Source organism: Phascolarctos cinereus, unplaced genomic scaffold (assembly GCF_003287225.1).
Source record: "Phascolarctos cinereus isolate Bilbo 61053 unplaced genomic scaffold, phaCin_HiC Scaffold_1;HRSCAF=81, whole genome shotgun sequence".
Lineage (NCBI taxonomy): Eukaryota > Metazoa > Chordata > Mammalia > Diprotodontia > Phascolarctidae > Phascolarctos > Phascolarctos cinereus.
In genome coordinates this window covers 199,461,807-199,489,666 of record NW_027555514.1, presented here as the reverse complement: position 1 = coordinate 199,489,666, position 27,860 = coordinate 199,461,807, and the positions used below count along the sequence as shown (strand labels likewise).

Sequence of the window (27,860 nt, the reverse complement as noted above, 5' to 3'; positions counted from 1 at the left end):
TTAATTAGAGGAAAGAAAAAAAATTAAGAGTGCCAGAGAATTCAGAATGCTAGATCTTGAGTCCACATAGAAGATTTTATAATTATTGGTGTCATCCTGTTGAGGTAGATGAAGCTTCTTTCTTGAAGGAAGAATCTGAGATGTGATCATTAACCTTGGACTTGTCTAACTGATGATTTTGTGTCAGGATACATGATACTGCTCTGGAAACCTGAAAGACTCTCTAGGGAGTCCGAAACTCTTAAATAGGAAATTGAAGGACTTTGTGGACTTTCAGGCAGTGGTGGTGTTTCATCTGTGCTACCAGTTCTACTTCTTGTTGAAAAAAAGGGATTTGTTTTTGTGGACTGGTCAAAGATACTGTAATAATGTTGAAGGTTTTTGGGTTGGGACAAAGTGGACCCAGGAGAGTTCAGGGAAGACCAGGGGGACTGTTTCCCTGGAGACTTGTTGATCTTGTGAAGTGACTTTAAACTAAGAATGGAGGTGAAGAAGGAAAAATGCCCTGGCAAAAATCATTAAATCATGTGTGACTTGTAAAGAAAGGTAACAGAGGAAGAAATAGCCAGAAAATAAAAAGATAAAAATAACTGGGAAGAAAGTTTTCCTTAGTCATAGAGGTGCCTAGAGTTGTTAAATGCAAAAAAAGTAAATACAGTGTTATAGGTAGGATGGAAGTAATGATCTAAGGTTGGGATTTTTTAACTTAACAAATTGCTAATTAAACACAGAAAGCTTAAAGTTTAATAATAATTATGCCTCGTTCTGCTTGTAAAGTGGTTTTGATCAAAAAAGTTTAACAAATACCATAGTAACTTTTTCAGAGAGTACATCATCTAGCACATGATAGTCATTTAATAAATGTTTGTTGACTGACTCCCTGAAAGATTTGTAAGGTAAAAATGGACTTTCTACAAGTGCTCAACTATAGAAAGACATGAAGTGGGCAAGATTTTGTGCTGTTGCTTCTGTAGTAGCAACTTTATAGTATTAATCATTTTAGTAGGAAGGAGGAAATAATGTTTATAATCTTTAACTTTTGGTCAAATATCTTTATTAATCATGTACAAATAAGTGTTAAAACCTTTCATACTAATCTTTTTATAGGTCAGTTGGTTAAGATGCTGCTTTATACAGAAGTCACCCGATATCTGGACTTCAAAGTAACCGAAGGAAGCTTTGTCTACAAGGGAGGGAAAATCTACAAAGTTCCTTCCACTGAGGCAGAAGCCTTGGCATCTAGTAAGTAGTTTTATTTTAAATCTTGTTTTCTCAAATTCCTAGAGTTGGAAGGGACCTTAGAGATAAGTCCAGCTCCCTCATCTTATAGATGATAAAACTGTCATGCAGAGAATTTAAAGGAGCTATCATTGTCTAGTAAGAATTTTATTTTGGGGCTGCTAGGTGGTGCAGTGGATAGAGCATTGGCCCTGAAGTCAGGAGGACCTGAGTTCAAATCCAGCCTCAGACCAAACACTTACTAGCTGTGTGACTCTGCGCAAGTCACTTAACCCCAGTTGCCTTTTAAAAAAAATTTTATTTTGTTATTGTTATATTATTTATTATTATTTATTTATTATGGACCAGTCACTGTGCTAAATCATGGAAATACAAAGAAAGGTAAAAACAGTCCCCTTCCCCTGTGAGCTTATGTCCTTATGAGTAAGCAACATGTAAATAATTAGGTACAGCAGAGTAGATGGAAGATATCTAGTAAGTGGCGAAGCTCAGACTATAACTCAGCTTCTGATTCCAGTGTTCTTTCCATTCAGTGAGTTTCTCCACTCCCCTTTCTCTACCTCCTCCCCCCGAAAAGAAGTCTTAATTTGGTGGGATTTGATGGGACTTAATGGTTTACCTTAATACAGGCCTGCACAGCATAAGACCTGTGGACTGCTTGTGGCCAACCAAACTATTTCAGGTGACCTACAAAACATGTCGAGGATGTAAAAGAAAATAAAGATGTAACGAGTGCTTTGGCCATGCCCTGCTCAACTCGCCTTCCGTTAGTACCTGTTGTGCCCATCATATAACTTGGCGGGTGGGTTGCCACTGGACGCTTTCTCCTGTTTGTCACATGACCCATAGCAGCCAACCATCGTCAGTCTGTCTCTAGTCTGAGAGGAGCGAGAGTCGTATCTTTTTGCTGTGTTTTCAGTCGTTACTGCATTGAACAGGGACAAAGTGAGTTCAGTCACACCATGCGCCACTGCAGCTGATGCCCACTGTGCAGTGAGCAGCAACAATATGAGGGCTTCTTCCCCCCCGCCTTGATGCACAGCAGCCTTCCAAGTTATATGGGTGTCTGGTGCCCTCTCCAACATCAGACATTCAGTTCATTGTTTCTTTGTATGTGGGTAGTTGCTGTGGAGATCTTTGATTCTACATGAACGTTTTTAGGGTGACTTTGTAAAATTTTATGATAAAAAGAAACGAAAGAGCAAATCAGAACACAGAGTGTTTAATCTGGAGTGGACAAATAGATCCTTGTTTACCTACATGAGAGACAAAATATTGTGCCTTGTTTGCTGAAAAGTAATAGCCGTTTGAAGGAATACAATCTTTGTCACCATTTTGAATCAAAACCCCTAACCCTTTTACCTGTTTGCCATTTTTCAGGGTCAGCAATTTGTTTAAATAGGTCAGGTTGACTTAATTGCATGCCATTCTTCCAGTTTAATACTGATAATGATCTTTATCTAATACTAATAAGCAAAATAAGTAAAAACATATATATAATGCTTTAAGCTTTGTAAAGCATTTTACGTACATTATGCTATTTGATAAGGGAAGGGTAACTATTACAATTTTATGAGTGAAGAAATGATGTCCTTGCCTTTGGCTGCTGAGTTAGGACTTGAGCTATGATCATTCTGACTCCAAGTCTAGCACTCTGGGAACTATAGCTAATTATGCCACATAGCTGCCTAAGGCATTGAGATATGATTTGGGAATGATTCCTATATCAGTAACATATTTTTTCCTTGTCTGTTCAACATTTTTTATGATGGTATTTGGTGTTTGCCATGTCCAATATTTTCTGACAATTTTGAAGAAAGTATTGATATTTTGGCATGAGGCATCTGTATAGTCTACACACCTTTGACTTTCATTTCTTACTCCTGACCCATGTTTTTCAACAATTTTTGCAGTCCTTCTGTAATGCTTTTGCAGTGAAGTCACTTGAACGTTAAATTATTTGTGATTTAATTTGCAAGGCCTTACCAGGTTTTTCATAGAATTTCTCTTTCTCCTTATCTTCTCCAATATTTTTGGCACATGAGCTGCATTTATTTTCATGGTGATCTTTTTGCAAATGTTTATCATAGGTGCTGCCAGATGAAATGATCAAATATGACACTGAATGATTTTTCCCCCTTCAGTGTATGATGAAATCAGCACTGCTAGTCCTTTGATTTCTACTCCAAAGAGAATACATGAATATTCTTTCCATTTAGCTGCAGCTTCCTTTCTATTTTATAGTTTCATTTACAGAGAATGTCAGTATTTATGATTTAGATCTCCATTAGCATGTCCACTGAGCCTTTTACTTTTCAGCCTTATAAGTTTTGTGACAAAAAAAAGAAACATCAGAATTTCACGGTTATTGATATTTATGGCTATGTAACTCCTGCCTAATAAATAGTTACTAACAATCTGACATTTTGTCATCTTAGTCCTTTTAAGATTATCCATAGCTGTAGACCCCATAAATTGGTTTCATATGAACTCATTGTCATTTGTTCCTTTCAAGTAGATCATTTGCTTATCATTTAAATCAGATTAGACTGTTAACTCATTTTGAGGTTCTTCTGATTTTCCTATTGAGATGCTTCTGGGCTGTTTTTTAAAAATTTAAATAAAATTTTAATGAAAAAAAGTTAATGCTATCCTCCCCTTTTGGAGATGTTTTTACTCTCTTATTTTTCATTCATCCTTATACTACCCAGTTCAAGTCCAGCCTCTTCCATAGGATTTGTGCACATCTAATTCAGTAAACATGCTTCTATTGTTTACAAGGGTAGTGAGGTGACTACAATATTGAGATATATGCAAAGTTTAGATAAGATATTGAACCTACAGCCTATTGGGGGAATGTGTTAATACATTGTTAACTATACTAAGTAGGAGCACATGTTTAAATGAATTAAGAGGCACCAGGAAAAAATGTTGGATAAGTTCTAAAGGGGAGAACAATGTGTTGAGCTCATTGGAGCTCTAGTCCAGTGTCACCAACTGTCTCTTGGGTGTTTCAAACTTTATGTCCTGGATAAGGATAAGGAAAGGAACTAGACATACACAGTCATCCCTTGACATTCTCAGTTATTTGATTATTCATTTGGTTATTAGACCATGGATAATTAAATGGGAATTTTTGGAGATTTGCAGCATACTGTGGAAAATCACAGATGATACACATGTATAAAGAAAAAAATTTAGTAAGTCATAAATGCATAAATACTGTGTGTTAATCTGTCTTATCATTTACCCATATCTTATACATAATTTATTATAAACGGTTGAATTTTGTCAAAAAGTTTCAGTGCATTAAAGCACTATGGACTATACACCCTCTTTGGAAACGTCTTTGTTTTATCCCTACCATCCAGACTCAGTAATTTTCTCCTGTAGTGAACTTTGTACCTTGTGCTTTTCTTAGGAGAAGGAAATCCTTGAAGTGGTTGCTGCAGCTACACGGACTGCGAAGACTCTACATAATATAATATATGAGAGATTGTGTAGGAATTGCTGTTTTTTTATGGGTGGTGTGTTGTTTTGCATATTAAATATCAGAATTATTAAAAATTAAGTTTTGGGGTGAGGGCCTAGGTTATTTGTGGTTTTTCACATTCACTGGGGTCCTGCGCCCCTAACCTCTGTGGAGGTTATAGGAATGTGGAGAGATGACTGATTTTGTTGCTGTTCCCAAATGAGGAAATTCCCTTTAGAAGGGAATCACAGTTTCCTAGAGAAGATCAGCACCTTCTCTGCAACTTTATTTTTGCGGGGGGAATAGGCAGTGGGGTTAAGTGACTTGCCCCGGGTCACACAGCTAGTAAGTGTCAAATGTCTGAGGTCATATTTGAACTCAGGTCCTAATGATTCCAGGGCTGGTGCTCTATCCATTGTGCCACCTAGCTACCCCTTTTGCAACTTTTAGCATAAAGAGTTGCCTAGAGTTTAAGTTCTTTGCCCAGGGTTAATGACAGAGTCAGTATGTATCACAGTCTAGATTAGAATCCAGATTGTCTTGGCCCTTTATCCAGCTTTCTGTCTGTCTGAAATTCAACATGTCCAAAACAAAAGTTGCCTTTGTTCCCCCCAAACCTACCCTCCTTTCAGACTTCCCTAATTTTGTTAAATGCACCAGTGTTCTTTCAGTCTCCCAGGTTTGTATCCTTAACAAACATTATTCTCCCTTATATTACATATCTTGTTATTTCTACCTTCACATCTCCCGCGTGTAGTCCTTATTCTACTTAAAGTCTCTATTTTCTCATCTCCTTCTGCCTAAATTACTGCAACCGCTTCATGATTGTTCTCCCTGCTTCAAATTTCTCCCTACTGTCCATCATACAGTTGCCAAAGTGACTTTCTTTAAGTGCAGATCTGACTCCTACTCAGTCAACTGGAGTGGTTCCCTAGTGCCTCTAGGATAAAATATTAACTCCTCTGATAAGCTTTTAAAGCCATTTACAATCTGACCTGAACCTGTCTTTCCAGACTCATTATACATTATACCTCCCACACTGTATGGTCAAGTCAAATTGTTCTTTTCTCCATGTCTTTATATTCATTTCTGGTTTCTGAGCCTTTGAAGTGTCCATTCCCCTGTGCATGGAATGCAGTCCCTCCTTCCCTCTGCTTCATAGAATCTCTTTCTTTGAAGATTCAGCTTAAGCACCACCTTCTAGATGGAGCCTTTAGTACAATGGAAAGAGTACTAGATTTGGAGTCAGAGGACCTGAGTTCAAATTCTGGTACTGCTATTCTATCCAGGTAACCTTGGGTGAATCACTTAAACTCTCTTAGCCTCAGTTCCTCAGCCATAAAATGAGGGTTTGGATTAGATTCATTCTAAGGTCTCTTCCATCTCTGTATGAATGATCTTGTGATCCTTGAAACTGCTAGTTCCTTTCTCCTTAACTACCATGGACTTATTCTCTTTATCTTTATTCTGTGTATATATGTATATGTGGGTAGGTATATACATACATATATAGAAATATAGGTTATAAATATTACTTTCTCATTAGAATGTAAGCTCCTTTATTGTTTCTTTGTATTTGTTTCCTGAGTGCCTAGGATTACCTGGCACATAGGTACTGGTACTTAATAAATTATGGTTGATTGTTTGAGGGGATCAGTGTGGTTTGTGGTTTGTCCTTCATTCTCAAAGAGGACCATGACATCAGGAAGATGATGCCATGGCATGCAAGTGAATTGGATTTAAGTGAGAGAAGACTCTACAAAGTCACCAGCCTCACTTTTTCCTCTGGAGCCTTTCTGGTCCAGAGGCCAGATATGGATCAGGACGACTGGAGATGGCCTGGGCGGGGGGGAGAGAAGAGCAGTGAGGGCTGCATGGAAAGGGCGGGAATATTTGGTTTGAGCTTAAAAATTGGGTAGGCAAATCCAGAAAGTAAAATACGACTTGAAATACAGCACAATTTTGTATCAGGTAGACAATATGCACGCATATAAGTAAGTTTCAAAATATAGAGAATACAAGTTAATTTTGCAGGGAATCACTGACAACTAAGGAAATTAGAAAAGGGACTCGGAAGGGACTATTTAGTCTGAACTTAAGGATTTGAGAGATTCTTAGAGACAAAGTTGCAGAAAGAGTGAATTCTAAGCATAGAGGATAGGTTGTGTGAAGACAAGATAGGGATGAATTATTATGTGGGGGGAAAAAAATGAAGAAGACAAATTTGGTTGGAAATATGTGTAGGGCAGTAACAAGTCTGGAAAGGTGGGTTGCCGCCTCATTGTGAAAGACTTTAAATGCTAAACAGAAGAGTTTGCATTTGATTGATAATAGAAAGGCTTTTGAACAAAGGACGTGGTCAGACTTGTTCTTTTGAAGTATCATTTGGTGGCTTTGTGGAGGATAGAAGACTGAGAAAAAGTGACCAGATATGTCAGAGAAGTGGCATGGAAATTCAGAGAAGAGAGAGTATATAGAATGAGGTAGTCTCCAATGTCAAATGTTGCAGATATGGCAAAAAGAATGAAGATTAAGAAAAGGCTGTTGTATTTAGCAGTTAAGACAATGCTGGTAACTGGAGAGAGCATTTTCATTTGAGTAATGAGGTCAGAAGCCAGATTGCAATATGAATGTACATGTAGTACCTAAAATGAAGCCCCCTTTGTTGTAATAGACAGCTCAGCATATAAAATCAACTATTATGGAAATGATAAAGTAAGGATCATATTCAATACACTTACCTTAACTTTCGTAATTAGGGATTTTTCAGATTTTCAAGAAAGCACTGGTTTTGCTAAAAGTATTCGTTAGGCAACAGCTATATTTGTGACTCTTTGATAAAACACTTTTTCAGTTGATGCAGTCTGATTTGTCTTGTAGTTATTTGCATCCTCAATTTACCTCCTTAACATATTGCAGACTAACTTGAACACTGTCTTAACTCATTTTTAATCACCCGTAGGCATTATAGCACAGTGCTGTCATAGTAGGCATTTAAAGATATTTTGCTTGAATTCTGCCACAACTTTGTGCCTTTCCCAGCTAGTCCCCTACAGAGGTAGAAAAAAATAGCAATCAGAGGCTCAGCAACAGCTCCCCTACTTTGTTATAAAATACAAATCTACCTTTTACTACTTAGGCATAACTCAAGTCTTAAATGTAGTCCAACCATTAGACTAATTTGGTTGTTTTTTAAAGCTTCAGTAGCTTAAAATAACTTGATGGATTATTAGAATGCTTATATAGATGGGAAGGTCTGAAAATGTTTCAAGTAGAGAGTAATAGTTAACAATGAATGATGTCTTGATTTTTTAACCTTTGAAATATCTTTATTTGAATTAGTGTTTGGACTAAAACTACCGTATATTTAAAAGGTTCAACCTAAAGACTATGTAGAAAGGCTTTTTTCACTTCACAGTTTTTTAAAGTAAATGACTAGTAGCACTTCAAGTGAATATAGTTTGGCTTGGGGGGGGGTGAGTGTGGGGAGAGTAACCTTAAGCTTCTTTTCTAATGATAATTGAGGGCATATAAGGGGGAAAGAAGTATACCAGAATTTCAGAATGTTGACCCCATGCTAGTTTTCTGATCTCAGTCAGGTGGTTCAACTGCCCAGTGTCCATTGCTAACAGAACACAGCAGCAATAGGATACTTTAGAGTATTTTTTTCAAGAAATATCTTTTGTTACTCTTTTACTTGACAGTGATATTTAAAGATGTACACTTCATACTTCACTAATTGATGGTGATTAAAGCTTACAAAGCTTTTATAATTCTATTTTATTTTATTTTTTTAGGCAATTGGGGTTAAGTGATTTGCCCAGGGTCACACAACTAGTAAGTGTCAAGTGTTTGATCTGAGGCTGGATTTGAATTTGGGTCCTCCTGACTCCAGGGCCGGTGCTCTATCCACTGTGCCACCTAGCTGCCCCTATAATTATATTTTAAATGAAAATTTATAATTATACTATAATTGCACCACTTCAGCTTTGGGAAGGTTTATGAAATTGAGGATGTATCACCACTCTTTCCAAAGTTCTTCCTATGGTATACCTTGAACATTGTACTGGACTTCTTATTCCCAATTATTGACTTGGTTCTTAAATGTTCCTTGCTACTCAACTCTTATGTTTTTTGTGTGTTTTTCTTCCGTGTGTGAATATGTTTAGGCCTGATGGGGCTGTTTGAGAAACGTCGGTTCAGGAAATTCTTAGTATATGTTGCCAACTTTGATGAAAAAGACTCCAGAACTTTTGAGGGTGTTGATCCTAGGAAGACTACAATGCGAGATGTGTACAAGAAGTTTGATTTGGGCCAAGATGTCATAGATTTCACTGGCCACGCCCTTGCCCTTTACAGAACTGATGAGTGAGTGTTTGGTCTTAATTTTGAAAAATCTCAAGATTTTCCCAAAAGGTCCCTTAATTCTAGAAGTCCTATAGATTAGCTCTTTCAATAAAACTTCTTCCATAACAGTTGAGATGAAATTGTAGAACCCTAATACTCATTTAAGGCTGGCCTTATTCTCTTCGAATAATGAAGACATATGAAGAGGTCTATGCAGGGCATATCTTTTAGCATATTTTTGTTTACTCCCTAGTTTTTCATTTGAGAGGCAGCATGGTGTCATGAGAGAGTTAGGAAAAACTTGGGTTTCAGTCCCATCTCTTAATACATACAGGCTGTGTGTCCCTGTGCAAATCAGTGCCCAAGGTGACTTCCTTGACAAGGCTTGAGTTGCCAGTCTGTCACTGAAGGGAATTTATTCAATCCAGAGTTCTTATACCATTGAAATCACAGATTTGTCTTCTTTTTCCTCCCAATGTTTGGAAACCTAGTCCAAATACAAAGTATAATTTAAATATAAGTCAATGCTACCCCTGCAACTGTCTTCATTTTATGTTTTATACTATTGTTTAAATATAGACTTTCTTTTTGGAGCCTTCTCTAAGTGCATTCTGTTCTCTGATATAGGCATTTTATTGAAGCAAATGCATTGTTATACCTTGAAGGTGACGTAAATCAGACACTTAGGAACAGTACAGTTGAAAAATGAAGATTAGTATTAGAAGTAAATAGCTATAAGTAAAACCCTTTACTAATTGTCATTACATTTTTTTTCAGCTATTTAGATCAGCCATGTTATGAAACCATCAACAGGATTAAACTTTATAGCGACTCTTTGGCAAGATATGGCAAGAGCCCATATCTTTATCCACTCTATGGCCTTGGAGAGCTGCCCCAAGGATTTGCAAGGTAAAAACCCATATTTCTGATGCCTGAGTATAAATGTGATCTTCTAATTAAGTTAAATTAGCTGATATTAATGTACACCATGGAAAACTTCATTGGGCTGTCACATGAACGTAGCCATCTCAGGAAGAGGGTATATGCTTATTTGATATCACTTGAGATATTTTTGGATTTACCATAATTCCATATGTTCCTTTCTTTTGAATATCCTTCACAATAGAAAATTTCTGTTCTTTATGAGTGAATTTGATCCTTGGGAAAAACATTGCCAAGTTTGGTGTTAACAGGGCGAGTAATAATATTTTGGTTCAGAAAGTATGACTATAGCACAGAATTGAATTTTCTTAAATGGCTTGGTCCTGAAATCAGTTCTAAAATTACTGTGGCATCATTGAATTAAATATGTGGCTGCCCAAAGTGACTTCTGCAGAAGTTTAATATTCATTTGGATATTTTAAGTTCCAAAACATTTTTTAGAAGGTCCCATTGCCACATGTTTATGATGACATAGAATTGTCACGTCTAATTTTGAATTATGGTATTCAATAATGTTTTTTTCTCCTAGAAGAAGGTGTCTTTTCATGAAAAAAAAATCTTGAAATATCAGATAAATTAAATATTTTCTGAATTTGCGGTATAAAACAGCAAAAAACAACAGTAAAGAAGGATTAAAGGACATTAGAGGCAAACAGAACTGGGAGTTGAGAGCTTTGGTTCCAGCCTTCTCTGCCATTTACTCCTTGTGTTGTCATTTTCAACAGGTTATTTAACCTCTTAGGACCTTAGTTTTCTTCTACGTAAAATGTGGGAGCTAGATCTCTCGCTTTAAGTTGAATTCTAAAGGTCAGAAGCACTAAAGATTTTTGGTAAAGCAGAATGCATATTACTAACAGGTCTCATGTTTACAGGAGCAATATTAATGGTCACTTCCTTTTGGCTTTGAACTGAGTGTTATCTTGCAAAAATTCAGTCAGTAATGTTTATTTGAGTATCCACTGTGTAGAAGACACAGGTTAAGTGAAAAATAAGAGAAAATGTATATTCTACCTTTTAGGAGCTTCACATCTAGTTGGGGAGACAGAAGATTAAGCAAGGTGGAAATAAGATTATCTTTCTTTTAAAAAAATTAAATACTATTTTATTTTCACACAATGATCAGCCTTTCACCTCCTTACTTTCCTCTCCCTACTCCCCATTTAGAACTCAAGAAAAACAAAACTACGCAAATGTGTATAGTCAAGCAAAACAAAATTTCTCATTGGTCATGTCTAAAAAAATAGGTCTCAATATCATTGTAACCTCAAAGAAAAAAAAAAGCAACCCCCAGAACCTTAAGTTGAACTTTGGTGACTGAATCAGACACAATATTTCTCATTTCCAGCTTTTAGACCACTTTAGTCCTTGGTAGTAATGTGCCAAAGATGATAGATATTTAGAATGAGTATTTCCCTTTACTTGTCATAAATGCTTTCTTACAGGGCCACTTGGAATTAACTTTATGTGGTGTGCATGTAAACTGTGATTATCAGATTTCCCTGGACCTAAGTTGCTGAGATGGGGGCTGTTGTTTTTGGCCTGGACCTATGATAACACATTATCTTTTCCCCTGAAACCTTCCTCTCTGTCTAGTTTTTACCCTGTTGCTGTCAAAGGTGTCACTATCCTTATAATCACTCAGCTCTGCAAGCTTGACTTCTTTTTCTCTCTTACTGCCCATATCCAATCTCTTGCCAACTCTTATCATTTTTACCTTTGTTACGTTGCACAAGTACCCCTTTCTCTCCACTGCCACTGCCACCACCCTGGTGTAGGCACACATCACCTCGCACAGCAGTGGCCTGCTGATAGGTCTTTCTGCCATACATCTCTCCTTACTCCAGTGCATCTTCCATTCAGCTGTCACAGTAATCTGATAAGTGTGACTATATCACTCCCTTATTCAGTCAACTCCCTGTTATCTTTAGAACCAAATATTAAATCATCTGTTTGGCTTTTAAAGCCCTTCATAACACTACTCCTTCCTACCTTTCCAGTCTTCTTATACCTTATTTTTACTAGCTGCCCTCCACACTTATAATTTTCTCCCTCCTTATCTTTGCTTCCTAATTTCCTTGGCTGTCTTCAAGTCCCACCTAAAATCCCACTTCTACAGGAAGCCTTTCCAGATCCCCATTTATTCCAGTGCTTTCCCAGTGTTGATTATTTTCCAGTTTATCCTGAATATAGCTTGTTTGCACTTAGTTTTTTTCTTATTTCTCTCATTAGACTGAACTCCTTGAGAGCAGGGACTATATTTTGCCTTTCTTTGTACTCCCAGGGCTTAGCACTTGTATCCCTGGAACATAGTAGATGTTTAATAAATGTTTATTGACTGTTGAATGATTTCATTGGTGCAGGAAGTTCCCAGTATGGAAAATTCCTCCACCAATGAATATCAGCAATTTGGTGGTTCTTAGTTGCCTGGGATTTTTTTTTCTAATTAAAAAACTCAGATGTATGAAATGAAGATGTCAAAAGCCAAATTTTATTGAAATATCCTAGCAGTTGTAATTTTTAATGCTTCTTAGCAATTATCCATCTTTTAAATAGTAGTTAAGTGCTTTCTTACAGGGTCACTTGGAATCAGCTTAATGTGCTTGCTATACACGTAAATCTTGATTACCAGACTTCCCTGAATTTAAGTTGAGATGAGAGCTAATTGTTTTTGGCCTGGACTTAGTGATAACTCATTACCTTTCCCCCTCAAACTCTCTTTTTCTAATTTCCCTATTACTGTTTGAGGGTACTGCCACTCTCGTAGGAAGCATCACTTCCATTAAGAAACTGTAGCATAACCGAAGAAACTTGTTTTTAGAAAACACCTTAGGAAGTTGTGTTTAAAAAAAAAAAAGCAACTTACACTACTTTTTCTAGCCTATCTTAAAGTACAGGGGCAGCAATCTTTGAATTATTAATTAAAAAGTTCTTAGCTTTTGAGATTACACAGCTTTAACTTGAGTTCTGCAATTGGTGCTCTTGATTTTTTAAATTTTCATTTTTTATTCTGAACTTAGACACCAAAAAAGAGAATTTCCATATACGTAGAACATGAAAAAGGATTGTAAAAGAAACGGAACTTCCAATTTCCTAGTGCTTGCTTTAAAAAAACAACAGCATTAATTCCACAAATTACTTTCAAAACTATCCTGCTTATCCGGGTTTCCTTCTGTTCCCTAATTGCCATTCTTTTTTGACGTCACTGTTTCTTACTTTCTTTCCCTCTTCCCCCATATTAAAAAATGAGTGGGGGGAAAAAACCTCCTCATAACAAATAAGAATTGTCAAGCAATTTCTATACTTCACCCATGAGCAAAAATATGTCTCATTTTTCACTTATTCATTGTAAGAAGGTATGAGTAGCATATATTATCAGTCTTCTGGAATCATGCTCGGTCATGGCGTTGTCTAGAGTTCTTAAGACTTTGTTTTGTTTTGTTTTTATAATGTGGTCTTTGTATAAATTGTTTTCTTACTTCACACTGCATTAGTTCATACTATCCAGGATTCTTTGAAATTATTTCTTTGATCATTTCTTATGGTTCAGTAATAGTCTGTTTACATTCATATATCACAGTTTGTTTAACTGTTCCCCATTTGATAGGCACAGTTTTAGATTCTAGCTTTTTGCTTTTTTTGTTTTACTTATAATTCTCTCATCAGGATTAGGAAGTGGGTTTTTGGGTAACTGTTCCCTCCCCAGCATTATCCCCTTTTAAGCCCCCATCTCCTCTTGAGTTTGATGAATTTCTACACCAAACTATTTTTATTCATCTTTCTTTTATCTGTTTCAGATAAGATGGGGTTCACCTGATGCCCACTCCACTCTGTCCTTTTCTCATGTTTGTGTACTCTTTTCTTCCCCACAATTCAGTTATGAGAAGTGACAGTGTATTTCTTTTATTTTCCCTTCTCTTTCAATCCTTTTCAAACTCTTGAGAACAGAAGCAGTATACCCCCAGGACCTCTCTTTTTCTTACTTAATTCCCTTTATTATCCTTTGAAAATGTTATGGTTCTGAAGGAATAGTTGTTTCTTCTGTCTCTGTTAGCACTAAATCATTACATGGAACTAATAAATTTACCTTTCTAGATTTCTCTGGATTTTTTTGTTTGTGTTTCATAATTCCTACTCAGTTCTGGTCTTTTCATCAAAAATATCCAAAAGTTCTCTATTCCACTAGTGGTTCCTGTAGGGTTATACTAAGGTTTTCAGGGTAAGTTATTCTTTTGCCTTTTGGAATATCATATTCCAAAATCTCCTATTTACAGTAGAAGCTTCCAGGTCCTGTCTGGGGCTCCTTGGCACTTCAGCTGCTTATTTCTGGCCACAGGAATATTTTTTCTTTGACACAGAAGCTCTGAATTTTGGTTATGTCATTCCTAGTCAATCAGTGGATTCTTTCTGTCTTTACCCTCTGGTTCTAATTGATCTGGTCAATTTTCATTTAATGGTTTCTTGAAATACAGTACCTGGGAGTTTTTTTTAAATCATAATTTGCAAGGAGTGCCGTGATCCTTAAATTATTTCTCCTTTACTTGTTTTCTAGGGCAGTTTTTGATACCAGACATCTTACCTTTTTTTTGGATTTTGTTCTAATATTTCTTGCTGACTCGTAGATCCTATTGATTTCTGTTCTCTTCTAGTTTTCAGGAAGTCCACTTCTTTGGTAAGGTTTATCACTTTTCTAAACTCTTCTTCCATTTTTTTTTCTCTAGAGCTTTTAATTTTTTTATTTCTAGCTTCATATATTCTAGATATTCAGGTAGTCCTTGTGGAAAAACTTCACTTTTCCTTTTGCATCTCTCTCTTTACAGTTTTTCTCCTTTGGGGAGCTCTCTAGACCTGAAATATTTTTTTTATACTAGTTGGTGTCTTCTTTGGTTTGCTCATCTCCAGCTTTAATTTTTTAAGGCTTTGTACTAGGGCCAGGCTTGGTTCCTTGCTGCGATTTTGGTTAGGGTGGTCAGCTTTGCATGATCTTGTGTGATTCCTCCCAATTTCTGTGCTTCTCTCCCCACCCTGATCTTTTAGATTTAGAGCACTGGATCTTCAGGGCCCTCTCTGATGTCTCAAGTTCAAGTGCTAGGTACCTCAGAGCCCCTGGGTGCCTGGGCTTTTCTGGTCTTAAGTGTTGCCAGGCCTCACTGGTCACCACCTACCACTGCTTCTTGAACTCTTGAGGTCCCTTTCCTGGGTGTTCCTCTGGAGTGGGGTAGGGAATTGCAAGCTATTTTGCTGACAACTGGGAGGTTATTAGCTTGTTTGCGTGAACCAAGTGCCTGTGCTGGCTTTGCTAGCAGCCCCTTTTCCTATTACCCCATGGCTGCTGACTGACTTTTTGTGTAGTTCTGGGGTAGAAGATATCACTTACTGTAGGTTTTCATTGGGTTTCTTGGTAATTGTTTGGTCTAGTGTGAATTTCAGCTTTTTGCTGGAGTTGATATGTGCCTGCTATGCAATCTGCTTGTTTACGCAGCCATTTTAGTTAAAAGTCTCTATAAACTTTTAAGTCAAAACGTTTCAGAAGGAAGTGAGTTGATGGAAGTTTCCTTCATAAAAGCTATGGAAAGTTTTTATCAGCTAGAACAATTCAAAATTTTACTGAGGTGTATTTTTTTCTTTTCATTTATAGGCTAAGTGCCATTTATGGAGGTACCTATATGTTGAACAAGCCAATTGAAGAAATCATTGTAAAAGATGGACAAGTGATTGGTGTAAAATCTGAAGGAGAGGTATAGTAGCTTTGGATTTGGGAAGATACCTAATATGTAACAAAATTTTATTATTTGTGAGTACTTATTATTGTAGGCCACATGTAATAGCTTCCAGATTGTGCAAGAAATCTATTTAACACCACTAATAATCATAATAGCTCAAATATATATAGCACTTGAACATTCTGTGTAGAAAATTATAACTATTTTGAATTAGTTAGGCACAAGCTATGGCACTTAAATAGTCAAATGATAATTAGTTTAATAGTTATCTTCAGTGTTAATTGCTGCTTTATGTCTCTAGAGTCATAAATTTTGTATGAACTTTAATATTGGTAAAGGTTCAAAGTACTTCTTTACACAAAGTATATTCTTGGCACCAAATTAGTTTTTGTCGGGTTTAGTTCTACTTTTATTTTAGATGTGTACTGGTGTAATGGAAAGCATAGAGATTTTCTGTATATTTTGACACTTGTAAATCATCTCTGGAATGTTATTTTCTCTTATTATTTAAGCATTTGCTCTCAAGGATCATATCCAGATAATTTCTGTTATTTCTTGGCTTAACTGAAGTCTGATTAAATATATTATGGAGGCTAGCCTGCCAGCTTGCAGCCAGACTAGGAATAATATGAAGGTTTAAGATTTTTCTCTTTTTGCCTTTCGTTCTTTGTATAATGTAGCTAACTCTTTTTAGAATTTAAAGTTTATAAGTGATGCTATAGGAAGCAAGAATCTGTATATTTGTTTATTAGCAACTGCTGAAATGCCATTTGAGTTATATACTTAAAAGTTTCCAGTTTGTGAGTAGAGATAGTGACTTCAGGGGTCAAAATTTTTGTTTATATAGTAAGTATGATACAGAATCCACATACATACTACATACTAGGGAAAATTGTTAAATTGTTGCCAGAATAGTGCAGTTGTATTGGAAAGAGCCCTAGACTGTAAGTCTGAAATCTGAAGAGGTGGAGTCTAGTGTCTCCCTAACCTTCCATCTCCTTCATCCCCCATCTGACTTTCCTACCATTCCTGTTACTGTCAAGGGAATCGCCCTCATCCCTGTCATGCGGGTTTCTGTCATACTTGACTCTTAACTTGCATTCGCCCCACGGTGAATATACAGTCTGTTGTCAAATGTTGTCATTTTTACCTTCACTTTCTATGTTCACAGTCACCATTGCACTATTGCAATAGCTTCACATTGGTTTTCTTGTCCCAAAAGCTTTCCTTATCTCAGTCCTCCATCCCTCCACTCAGCTGTCAGTGATTTTCCCAAAGTTCAGATCTGACCATGTCACACTACTCCTACTCGGTAAACTCTTAGTAGCAACTTGTTAACTCCAAGCTCAAATAGAAAATCCTTTTGCATTTAAATCCTGTCACAATCTGGCTCCTTCCTACATTTCCAGTTTTCTTACACATTACTTTCCTCCACTCTTAAGATATAGCTACAGTGGTTTACTTCTTGTTTCATGCCCAGGACACTATTTTTCAGCACAGTTGGCTGTTCTCCCCTGTCTAAAAGGCTATCCTTCTTCATCTCTGCTTCCCATCTTCCCTGGCTTCAGGACTCAGATCAAATTATATTTTCTTTAGGAAGCTTTTCTCAGTACTCTTCTAGTTCCAGCCATCTGAGATTACCTTCCATTTATACTGTATATATCTTGTCTGTATACAGTTATTTGCATGATTGAGAACAAAGACTATGTTTTTGCTTTTTTTTTTTTTGTATCCCCAGAACTTAGCACAAGCCCTGGGCCTACCTGACAAATGAACTGTTTTTTGCCTTTATTTCTATCTCTAGCACTTAGCACAGTGTCCGTCACATAGCAAATATTTAATAAATATATGTTTACTTGGCATTACTATGTATTCTAATAAATCCTTGTTCACTGATTTCCTTCTGGATTCATTTCCTCATTTGTAAAATAGAGGGATTAGACTAGATGACAACTTTTCACCCCTGCCAATTCCAGTTCCAGCTAATTCCCAGTTTATTTATCCAACTTTATGCACAATTAACTTTAACTTAGAAGTACTATTTTTTCCAAGAGAAGTTGTCATTGGGAACACTTTTTTAAAGTATAAACTAGTGCTTTACTATGCTGAACAATATACTAAATCAGTCTTTTGTTTCAGATTGCCCGTTGCAAGCAGCTCATCTGTGACCCTAGTTATGTAAAAGATAGAGTAAAAAAAGTAGGCCAGGTGATCAGAGTTATCTGTATCCTAAGCCATCCAATTAAGAACACCAATGATGCCAATTCGTGTCAGATCATCATTCCACAGAACCAGGTCAACCGGAAATCAGGTGAGTTGTAAAGATTGGAGAATGATTAAAAGGTGTTATTGTGGGGGATTTTTGTTTTGTTATGGTATATTTTAAACATGTTATAATGAAAAGAAATATAGTTTTTAACATTTGGAAGCTTTAAAAAGTTTTAGAATTGAACTCTACAAGTTAATTTTGTAGGGAGCTTAGTGTATTTATATCATTTCCAAACTAATGGGACAGAACCTTCTATGCCAGTTTTTGTCTCATTACTTGATTTTATTTATTTGTATGAAAATTATATTTGTCATTTACTAGCAGTTTTCCTTCTTACATGATAAAATCAGAACTTGAGACAAAAAGTGGATGGCATTACATCTGGCTTACCATTGATGTATGTTAAGTGGGAAATGTATTGATGTATAATGTGTAACATTGATGTATATGAGTGGGGAAAAAAAAAGAGAAAAAAGCAGTTAACCAGTAAGTTAATCAAGTCCCCACCTCTTCAAATTGGGGAGGGATCTCTGATTTGGGGTCCAGCTTGGTCACAATTCAGCATTCAGATTTGATTTTTGTTGCCCTTTCCATTACATTATTGTACCAGTCATTATAGATGTTGATTTTTTTATAGATGTTGTTTTACTGCCTATATTTCACTCTGCATCCATTCATATGTTGTTTGTAGTCTTCATAATCACTTTTTAAAACACAGTATTATTCCATTATATTCACGTGCCATTTATTTAGTTAGTACCCATTTGACAGGCACCTGCTTTTTTCCAGTTCTTTGCTAGTACAAAAAGTACCATAACTGATCTTTGACTGTTGGGGTGTATATGTTTAGCCCTAGACTCAAGTTCTAATCTCACTTCTACCCAAGACATTTTGGTTACTTTCTTACCAAAGTTGCAAGCAATTTATTATCCTAGACAATTGCTTGAGGCAGTTGAAGGAGTGAGCAGGTGACTTGCACTAGGTTTTTAAAAGAAATTTAACTTAGGGTACCAGTATGTACTTTTTTCCCTTGTGAGAAGTCACATGATTTTAGAGCTAGACAGACACTCTATTGCTTCTGTTAAGAAAAGACTCACAGAAATAGTGATTTTGCCCAAGATCACACAGCTAGATGTATAGGTGGGATGAGAATGTGAGCCTTGACTTCTGTTTCCTGTGCCTAAAATTTTGGCTCAGTAGATATAATCCTAGCCAAGAAGTTTAAGATGTAAATGATGAAAAAATATATGACTTAAAATGTATAAACACCCAACACTTAAAAATGTAGAAAATGAGCTTTGTTTGTTGTAGATATCTACGTTTGCATGATTTCTTCTGCACACAACGTGGCTGCACAAGGAAAGTATATTGCCATTGTTAGTACTACTGTGGAAACCAGAGAACCTGAGAAGGAAATCAGACCAGCATTAGAGCTTTTGGAGCCAATTGAACAGAAGTAAGTGTCTTATTTATAGATCGTTCCTATTGATTGAAAAGTAGGTCCTGGTTATTAATTCTGCCTTTCATCTTGGTTCCAGATGAGGTTGCTAAATAGAAATAGAGGATATCTAATTTTCTTGCCTTGAGTTTTTACCTTCATTAGAAAGGTACTGATTTTTCCAAAGCAAAACCTTCATTGAAGGCTTGTCACCATGTTTCCTCTTCAAGTATGTTGAATGTTTCTTGGGAAGTAATCTTGGGAGCACTGTACTGTACATTCAACAAACATTTAAGTGCCTGGGATAGATACAAAGATAAAGAAAATGTGTTCCTTACCTCATGCAATTTACATTCTGACCCATTCTCTTTCAGATTTGTTAGCATCAGTGATCTGTATATTCCAACTGATTTGGGAACAGAAAGTCAGGTTAGTATTGGGATAGGGGTTATGTAAATTTGGGTTTTCCCAGGAGACATTTCAAAATCATTTAAGTGTCTCAACTTTATTTCTCCAGATCTTCATTTCCCGCACTTATGATGCTACAACTCACTTTGAGACAACTTGTGACGATATTAAAGACATCTACAAGAGGATGACGGGGTCTGAGTTTGACTTTGAAGAAATGAAACGAAAGAAAAATGACATTTATGGGGAAGACTAATAGCAGTAATATGCTAATATCTAATTAGCAGAAATTTAAATTTGAGCTAATACAGAGTTATATCAAGAACCTAATGAACATTCTATGAAATCAATATTGTATGGCCTGCTTTTGTAATCACTTCTTTGAGATTGAAGAATACTATGTCCCTAAATGTTCCCCTCTCTCTCCCTTTTTAATATCATGTATTACCGTCTTTCTCCTGGGATGACTGTCCACAAATGACAGCTTGCTAACATTATGTTCAGTTTTCCTGAGTGTGCGTGTGTGCGTGTATGTGTGTTTTTAAGGGAAAGCACAGTTTAAACATACACTCACTGAGGCAGATAAATAGAACTTGATACAGTATTTGTATCTTTTAATACTATAGCCTTTTCAATTGTGTGCCTGTTGGGCTCGTGTTGATTTTGTAAGTTCACGTGCTCTCTGTTCTCTTAAACATTAAGAAAACTTTAAATTGGACACTCCAGTGTTGGGCAGCATCCCTCCAAGTCTCATAATCTTTGGTTTTTGTCTCATGTCAAGTATTATGACAGTGCCCAATTCCCATAGTCATTAGTTATGGGCATAGATTTCTAACTCAGCTTTATAGCTTTTGAAGCCATTTATATAATTTAGGAGAGGCCTGTGTACCTAAAAGCTCTTTTGGTGTTTTAATCTAATGAAACTGATAAAAAAAAAATAGTAGCAGGTGAGACTGAAAGTACCTTCTGTCCCCCCTGGCTTTTTGGATGGACCAAACCACAATGCAGTATTAATTTGACAGAGCCTCCAAGTCCGTGATGGCTCTAAATGATTTCTGTACTGCAAAGTAAAGCGAAATTCTGGAAACTGGTACCTGTTTATTGGTCTATTTGCTTCCCACTGTAACTAAAAGGTTGTCATTTGACCTGCTGTTTACCATATTAGACTTTTGCAAATAGCCTTCTCATGAACATACACACTAGAAATGTTTAAATTCGGAGGCAATAGAACTATTAAATTGTACCATCTATATAGTATTCTTTCATGTGACTCAGCATAATTTGATCACAAAATTCCTAAGCGGGCATCATTTGTCTTAAATGATAAACTAGGTTAGTTTACGGGGAAAGAGTCAACAGTCTTTTATGTGGAAGTTAGTTGTTTTGGTTTGCTTCCATGAGCTCTGTTGGAATGAATAGTTAAGGGAGGGAAGACTGACCTATGAACCTCCAAATTTCATGCTATTAGCTAAATACCACCTTAGGTAGGGAAAGCCTGCTTAAAGAGGATTGGTATGGAATGGGAATGCATAGTTACGAATGCTGGAGGGGAGAATTCGATTGCCAAGTACTGTGAGAAATCTGGGTAGTAAAGGCTCATTTATTTTATTTGGGCATAGTTGTGGTCAAAGGAATGCAGACTCAATGTGTTGATGATGGGTGGTAGGAAGAGCATGACATGGAAGCTGATATTGACTCTTCCCTTTTCCAGTATTCTTCCTCCTACCTCAAGGACTAGAGCTAACTCTGTTAGTTTTTTCTGTCAAAGTCACCAACTTCGAATTTTCTATCGAGGGATTAGTCTGCTCTTCACTCCCTGTAAGCCTAAAAGATGTAATACAGTGGTCCAAAGCCACTGTTTTATAATAAATCATTTGAGTCATGTCACGTAACAGCTACCCCAAGTTAAAAAGTACCTAGTAAATTCATGCAACTACAGTTGTGGAACATGAACAAAAATTTCCTTCTTAGGGTTAATGGCACTCAGGTGGCCAAATAATGGGCCAAAGATCAATGTTTCAGTGCTACAAGATTTCCTTTTAATTATGGAGGCAATGTGTTGGTTTCACATGTTCTGTGTAACCATGGGCAAGTCACCTCTCACAATCCTTGGAAGTAAAACAACATGAAACCTGGCAGTAGCCAGTATGGAATAGTGTGGCCAAAGAGTTAGTCTGGGTTTTATTGGCCAGTGGGTAGCTATATCCTAACTAGATACACCAGACCTGTGGCACAAAACACCCAAATCTGGATCCCTTGAAAAGCTAGTATTCTAGTTTAGTGTCTTAAATTACACAAAGTTTTTTATGGGAAATACGAAAAAATACTTATAAGGAGCAATTAACACCAACATTTAAAAGAAATTCCTAGTGGGGACTGTTATTTGTTTTTAAATGTATTATTAGTTATAAAATCATTCAGGGAAAAATATTTTATTTGTTTTTATTTTTTAAAAATTAGGTATAAAACCTATCCTCCAAATAGATACCACATATCTTATACAAAGTTTCTGTTTAGCTTCGAAGTGTTCAAAGACTACTATAGAAATTTTTGAAATACCATAAACATATGATTATTCCTCAGAATATTGATGTTGTAGTGAGCTATTTACAAAAACTGAACAGTTGCAAATAGGTACCATTTAGGAAAAAAAAATTCACGTAGTGTAGCAGTTGACTAATACATTTAGGTTAATTTTCTAGAAGATGGGTAAAGTGTATAAAAGAAATTTCAGACCATAACATGTACTACTTATGCCTTATTTACATAAACAACCATAAAAAATACACTCATTAAAATGGACTTTTACGTTGGTTCTCCAACTTGTAGTCTTTCAGTAACATTTTCCTATTTTTTTCATTTTAATAATGTATGCTACCAACTGTTAAAATGCATCCTGTTTAAAAACAATTTAAAACCCTATAATCCAAAGCTTAACAATTTAAGTCTACTGTGCCATTCTCAAATAAATCACATTTCAGCAGACTATATTGAAAGGAAAATGATCCTCTAAGGATATCTGTATTACAATGAAAAATTTATAGTGTAAGGAAGTGTGGACTGATTTCTTCCTGAAGGTGTCTGGGGTTGGGGAGGGCAGAATGTGAAGAGAGGGAATTATTTCATCGTTGTAGTTAGGTTTGGAAGTCATCAGAGCTGGCGCTTTCATCACCTAGACAGAGAAAATTCACAATGATTAATATAACTAAAACAAAGTGACCGAGAACTAGGCAGACAGATGCCCTTCTGTACCAAAGCAGATCATCCTAGAAATTCAGGTCAATGAAGACAACTATCATTGAGATAAAAACAAGCAATCTTGGACTGGTTATGGGGTTCTGGATATACTTTTGGCTTTCCTGTTCATGGTGAAAGCAACTGTTATTGGTTCCTCTAACTCCTTTTAATAACTGAGAAAATGTAATTGGGAGTTCATAAAAATTTACATCTATATTAAATACATGCCAGCAGAACGTAAGTTCATTCTAGTAGTTCCTACCAAACTTACAAGGTTTCAAATATAGGCTTAGTGACATAGCTAATCCACTTTCAGGGTCTGTCCATTTTCCAAGAACATTAGCTAGTCAAGTCACCACCAAATCAGTTACAGGAAAATGATGTAGGCTACATTTTCTTAAGACCTAACTCACAAAAGAGTTGCAATATGCATTTGTGGAAAAAGTATCTATACTAATTAGATCACAGGTTATTCAAGAACTGAAATATGGCTTATATGCTTGTTTTCACAATCCCTGTGAGACAGCAGAAGCATTTTTCTCCTGCAGATGAGGAATGAAATTATAAGCAAGTTGCTCAAGATTACATGGCAATTTTAACCAGATTTCTAAAATTGTTCTGGTTTTCTTAAGATGCGTATGTATGTATGTATGTATGTATGTATGTATGTATGTATGTATGTATGTATGTATATATGTGATAACTGATTTTTATGTTGTATGTTTATAATGATGTTTAATCATACAAGGTAGAAAAGGCTATGACAAAATTATACTCACCAATAGGTTGCTTTAAATGGAGCTGCTTTTTGTATAATTCCAGCAAAGTTATTTATATCAGTAACAAGGATTCCACTATTTTCAAATATTTCTCTGGAGGTATTGAGTTTATCTAGTTAAAAAAAAATCAACTAATTACTTGGTTGTCAAAAAGATCACTAATACAAATTCAGGTGCTACTTCCAGCCCCCTGCACCCCCTCTCTGTCCCCTGCCCGTCCCTTTCCCTTTCCCCAGTTAGTGATTGGAAGCAGCCTTATGGCTAAATGGCAGTAAACACAGGAATTCACCGGATACAAAATCCAAGAAAGCAGCTGCAGTAAAATGGCTCTATCTACAAATGCACGTTGTGGGTAAACAAGCTAAATGAAGACCGAGGCTTGGAATGAAACTCATGACAAGAGTATGGACTCTTAAAGGTTAAACCTTATTCAAACAAAACAACAGGTTAAAAGAGGACAGTTGCATTGTATGTTAAGATGAAAAAAATCCAGGAAGCAAAGGAGAGAAAGCCCTGAGATATAGATCAATGAAGGCTGTCAGTGTATATACAGATGAGAAATTTGGGAAACCACAAACCTGGCACAAAGGCATTGATAACACAGGACTTCAATTATCAGGCCATATGCTGGAATTCTGTCACATGCAGAACAGCTATTTCCTAACCTGTCTTTTTTTTTTTTAAAGAAGGCAATTAGGGTTAAGTGACTTGCCTAGGGTCACATAGCTAGTAAGTGTCAAGGATATGGTCTGAGACTGCATTTGAACTCAGGTTCTCCTGACTCCAGGGCTCTACCTACTGCACCACCTAGCTGCCCCCCTAACTTGTCTTAAAAACAATTTAAGGAACTGTGATTTGTAAGGTATGTAACTGAAGAGGCAGGTTAGGTTACTAGGATATTGAGGGAAGGGAGATGTGACCACCCTCAGAAGAGTTTATGATGGAGGAGAGGGAAGTGGGCAGAATCTGACAAGCACACTGTACTTAGAAGAACAAAGGGTTCAGAGAAAGGTTAAGTAGGATTCCATGGTTTAAAATTCTCCTGGGGAAGTTAGCCCAGAGAAATGGGAAATTCTTAAGAATTAAATTCTGAAGACACCAAGAGAATTCAGATGAGAAAAAAGTGTAGTTCAAGACCAATACTCGGCAACCAATTTACATTTTTAAAAGTATGAATACAAAAATAGCAGGTCTCTGGAGCGCTATACCTCAACATGTAAGTTGGGCAATGAAAAAACTAAGAAAAAACAATTTTTTAAAAGCTTTACTGGGAAGAAAAACATTCAAGGGACAGGACCACTTCCTGGTGAGGATGGGCTTAAAGGATACCGGGAAGAAAGGTCAATTCCTTCCTCTGAACTGCTGAAGAAAATTATCTTCAGACCAGAACAGACAGGACAACAACAACAAAACGGCAGATGGAGTGGAGATCAATGATGTCAACTTGGAAGAAAATGCCTCATGGTCAATAACTGTACCATTTTTGTTAATAATTTGGATTTATTCTCTTCTACAGAAGAAAAGACCTAGGAGAAGCAACAAAGCTTCAATTATATGAATAAAGCTGGTGAAACGGAAGAGATATGAATAGCTTTTTTTGGCCCCTGAGTATAAAGAGTAATGGGATAGAAGCTGCAAAGAATCAGATTTAAGCTTGATACAATGAAAACTCTTAACAGTTTAAGTAATCCAAATGTGGAATAGTGCAGAGGGTTCTCCCCCTTCACAGTAAGTGTTCAAGCAAAGGATAGATGATCACTTGCCAGGTATACTGTACAATGGATTCTTTTGCCTGTATATGTTGGCCTAGATGTCTATTTTCTGATAGACATTCTTGAGAATGTTTGATTCAGACTCATGAGAAATACCACATTGAACTGCTCTAAAAATAAAATGGCAAACTTGGCAATATAGCAGAAGTAGTTCATTAAATGTAGTGAAATAAAAACTACCAAACTTAAATACAGCTACTGAAGAGCCATTAGCTTTATACAAACTAAAAATGGGCAATAACCTTATTTTTTATGTCACAGGATGTTACTGAACGTAACAGTTGATAAGCATTTATTTATGCCAATTAGTAATTAGTGTAAATACTACAAATATACATGGCCCACATAAACTTACAAACACTTGCTAAGTATTCTGGCATTCTAATAACTATAATGGGATGGTGAAAGGCAGATTTTAACCAGCTATTTACCTGTTAGATACACAGCAAACCTAGCATTGATGTGCAGAACTTGTAAGTTCAGTAGACATTTCAAATATTCAGATTTTGTCGATGACTTGGAATCACACTGGTGATAATGAAGCACTTCAATGATATTTGCACTCTGGTATGATTTCAATACTAAATTTTTGCTATGAGCAATTGAATCTACTCTGGATAAGACAGCAGAAATGTTAATTATTCAATTTAGCCAAGACAGAATATGTAACATATATATATATATATATATATAGTATATAACTATACATTCATTTTACATATTACATTTCTTAAGTATTTTTCTTATATATATATTCTAACAACATTACTAAACTGCCTCAGACATTTAAATTCCCAAATCACAATAACTACTCTTTGCTTTAAAGTTTACAAAATGATTTCCTCAAAATGACCCTGTGAGGAAAGTTGTTCAGTTAGTATTTGTTGTTGTTAAGTTGTTTTAGTTGTGTCAGACCCCCTGTGACCTCATATGGGACTTTCTTTGCAAAAATACTGCAGTGGGTTTGCCATTTCCTTCTCCAGCTCATTTTTAGAGATGAGGGGACTAAGGCAAACAGGGTTAAGTGACTTGCCCAGGGTCACACAGCTAGTAAGTGTTCTGAGGCCAAATTTGAACTCAGGTCTCCTGGACTCCAGGATGGCACTCTATCCACTGACCATGTGAGGCCTCTAAAAGTCAAGAGCTTTAAGAAGAGCAATGCTTCTAGCCCGGTGCCCTTGGCCATCGTCCTGGAAAGTGATAATAACTGTGTTAATACAGTCTGGCAACTGCGCTTGCTGGTGTCAAAGTTATAGTTACTGAAGAACCAGAAAGGAAAGTTTTGCCATCAATGTCCTTGGTATCCCAAAAGGTTCACTATCAGGAATTTAATGATTTTATTAAAGGAAATGACATTAAGGAGGAGGCACTGAAATCTGCTTTGCTGCTGTATCCTAAGGACCATGGGCTCTTTCCATCTGACCTGAAGTTGAACTTCCCATGTGTTGTCTCCCCCACTGGAGTTTGAGTTCCATGAGAACATGGACTCTTACTTTTCTATTTATATCCCTGGCATTTTGCACTTACTAAATGCATTTGTTTATTCATGTATGTCTGGCCAAAGCTTCAGGCTTCTCTCCAAAACTGTTCCAAGAGCCAAGCACAATTTGCTTCTGGGTGACAAAAAAAAACTGGGGTGGGGGGTGGGGAATGTGAGGGTAGTGGTGATGATGGCTTAGCAGAAATACTTGGTTACAGCAAAGGATTACTTGAAGAATGGGAAAAATTTATCTCCCAACCAGTGACATGTTTCAATTATTTTATAATGTTAAATAATTTAATTCTAATTGTTAAGAACACAGTACCAAGTGCTTGCAGAATTGTTTAATACTAGAGCTAGAAAGGAATACGTTTCTGTCCTTTAAGCAGGTCCACATGCAACCCATCTCTCTTATGAAATATATTCTGATTTCAATGACCTTTAAAGTACAGGTTTTGTTCTTCAGAAAGAGGCAGACACTTTCCAGCATTATTCCTATTGCTGAGGTTGTGGTAACATTCATATACCTTGGCATCTCCATTTGGGATATTCAAAGAAAGGTAAAAGAACCCACTGAGTGATGACTCCTCTAGAATGGATTTTTAGTTTGTGATACAATGAAAACAAAGAGCCTTACCTTACATCCTCTTTTAGCTTTTTACTTTCTCTATAATGAAGCAACCATTTCCACTTTCCATTTGCATTTAGTTTTTCCAAGATTTTGACAATTTCCTTTAGCTGACCTGTAGAAAAGAAT

General features: G+C 36.4%; 2 protein-coding genes across 5 annotated transcripts in view; one reads left to right on the top strand and one right to left on the bottom strand.

Annotated features, from left to right (window-relative positions):
- The window catches only part of GDI2 (GDP dissociation inhibitor 2), a 35,927-nt gene extending 15,742 nt beyond the window's left edge, over positions 1-20,185 (top strand). The window contains exons 4-11 of the mRNA XM_020973704.2: positions 1,108-1,242; positions 8,881-9,079; positions 9,836-9,967; positions 15,636-15,735; positions 17,860-18,031; positions 19,301-19,445; positions 19,802-19,856; positions 19,945-20,185. Coding sequence (XP_020829363.1) covers positions 1,108-1,242; positions 8,881-9,079; positions 9,836-9,967; positions 15,636-15,735; positions 17,860-18,031; positions 19,301-19,445; positions 19,802-19,856; positions 19,945-20,091 — 1,085 coding nt within the window. The 3' untranslated portion in view covers positions 20,092-20,185. The remainder of the gene's footprint in view (positions 1-1,107; positions 1,243-8,880; positions 9,080-9,835; positions 9,968-15,635; positions 15,736-17,859; positions 18,032-19,300; positions 19,446-19,801; positions 19,857-19,944) is intronic.
- Positions 20,186-22,261: 2,076 nt separating this feature from the next.
- TASOR2 (transcription activation suppressor family member 2) overlaps positions 22,262-27,860 on the bottom strand; it is a 95,152-nt gene continuing 89,553 nt past the window's right edge. For 3 of the 4 annotated variants that reach the window (XM_078156335.1, XM_020973703.2, XM_020973701.2), the window contains 4 exons: positions 27,741-27,846; positions 26,055-26,236; positions 23,852-23,963; positions 22,262-23,007 (listed from right to left, as the gene is read on the bottom strand). In XM_078156335.1, coding sequence (XP_078012461.1) covers positions 23,004-23,007; positions 23,852-23,963; positions 26,055-26,236; positions 27,741-27,846 — 404 coding nt within the window. In that variant the 3' untranslated portion in view covers positions 22,262-23,003. Of the gene's footprint in view, positions 23,008-23,847; positions 23,964-26,054; positions 26,237-27,740; positions 27,847-27,860 lie in introns of those variants that run through there. The other variant, XM_020973702.2, reaches the window with a different exon arrangement.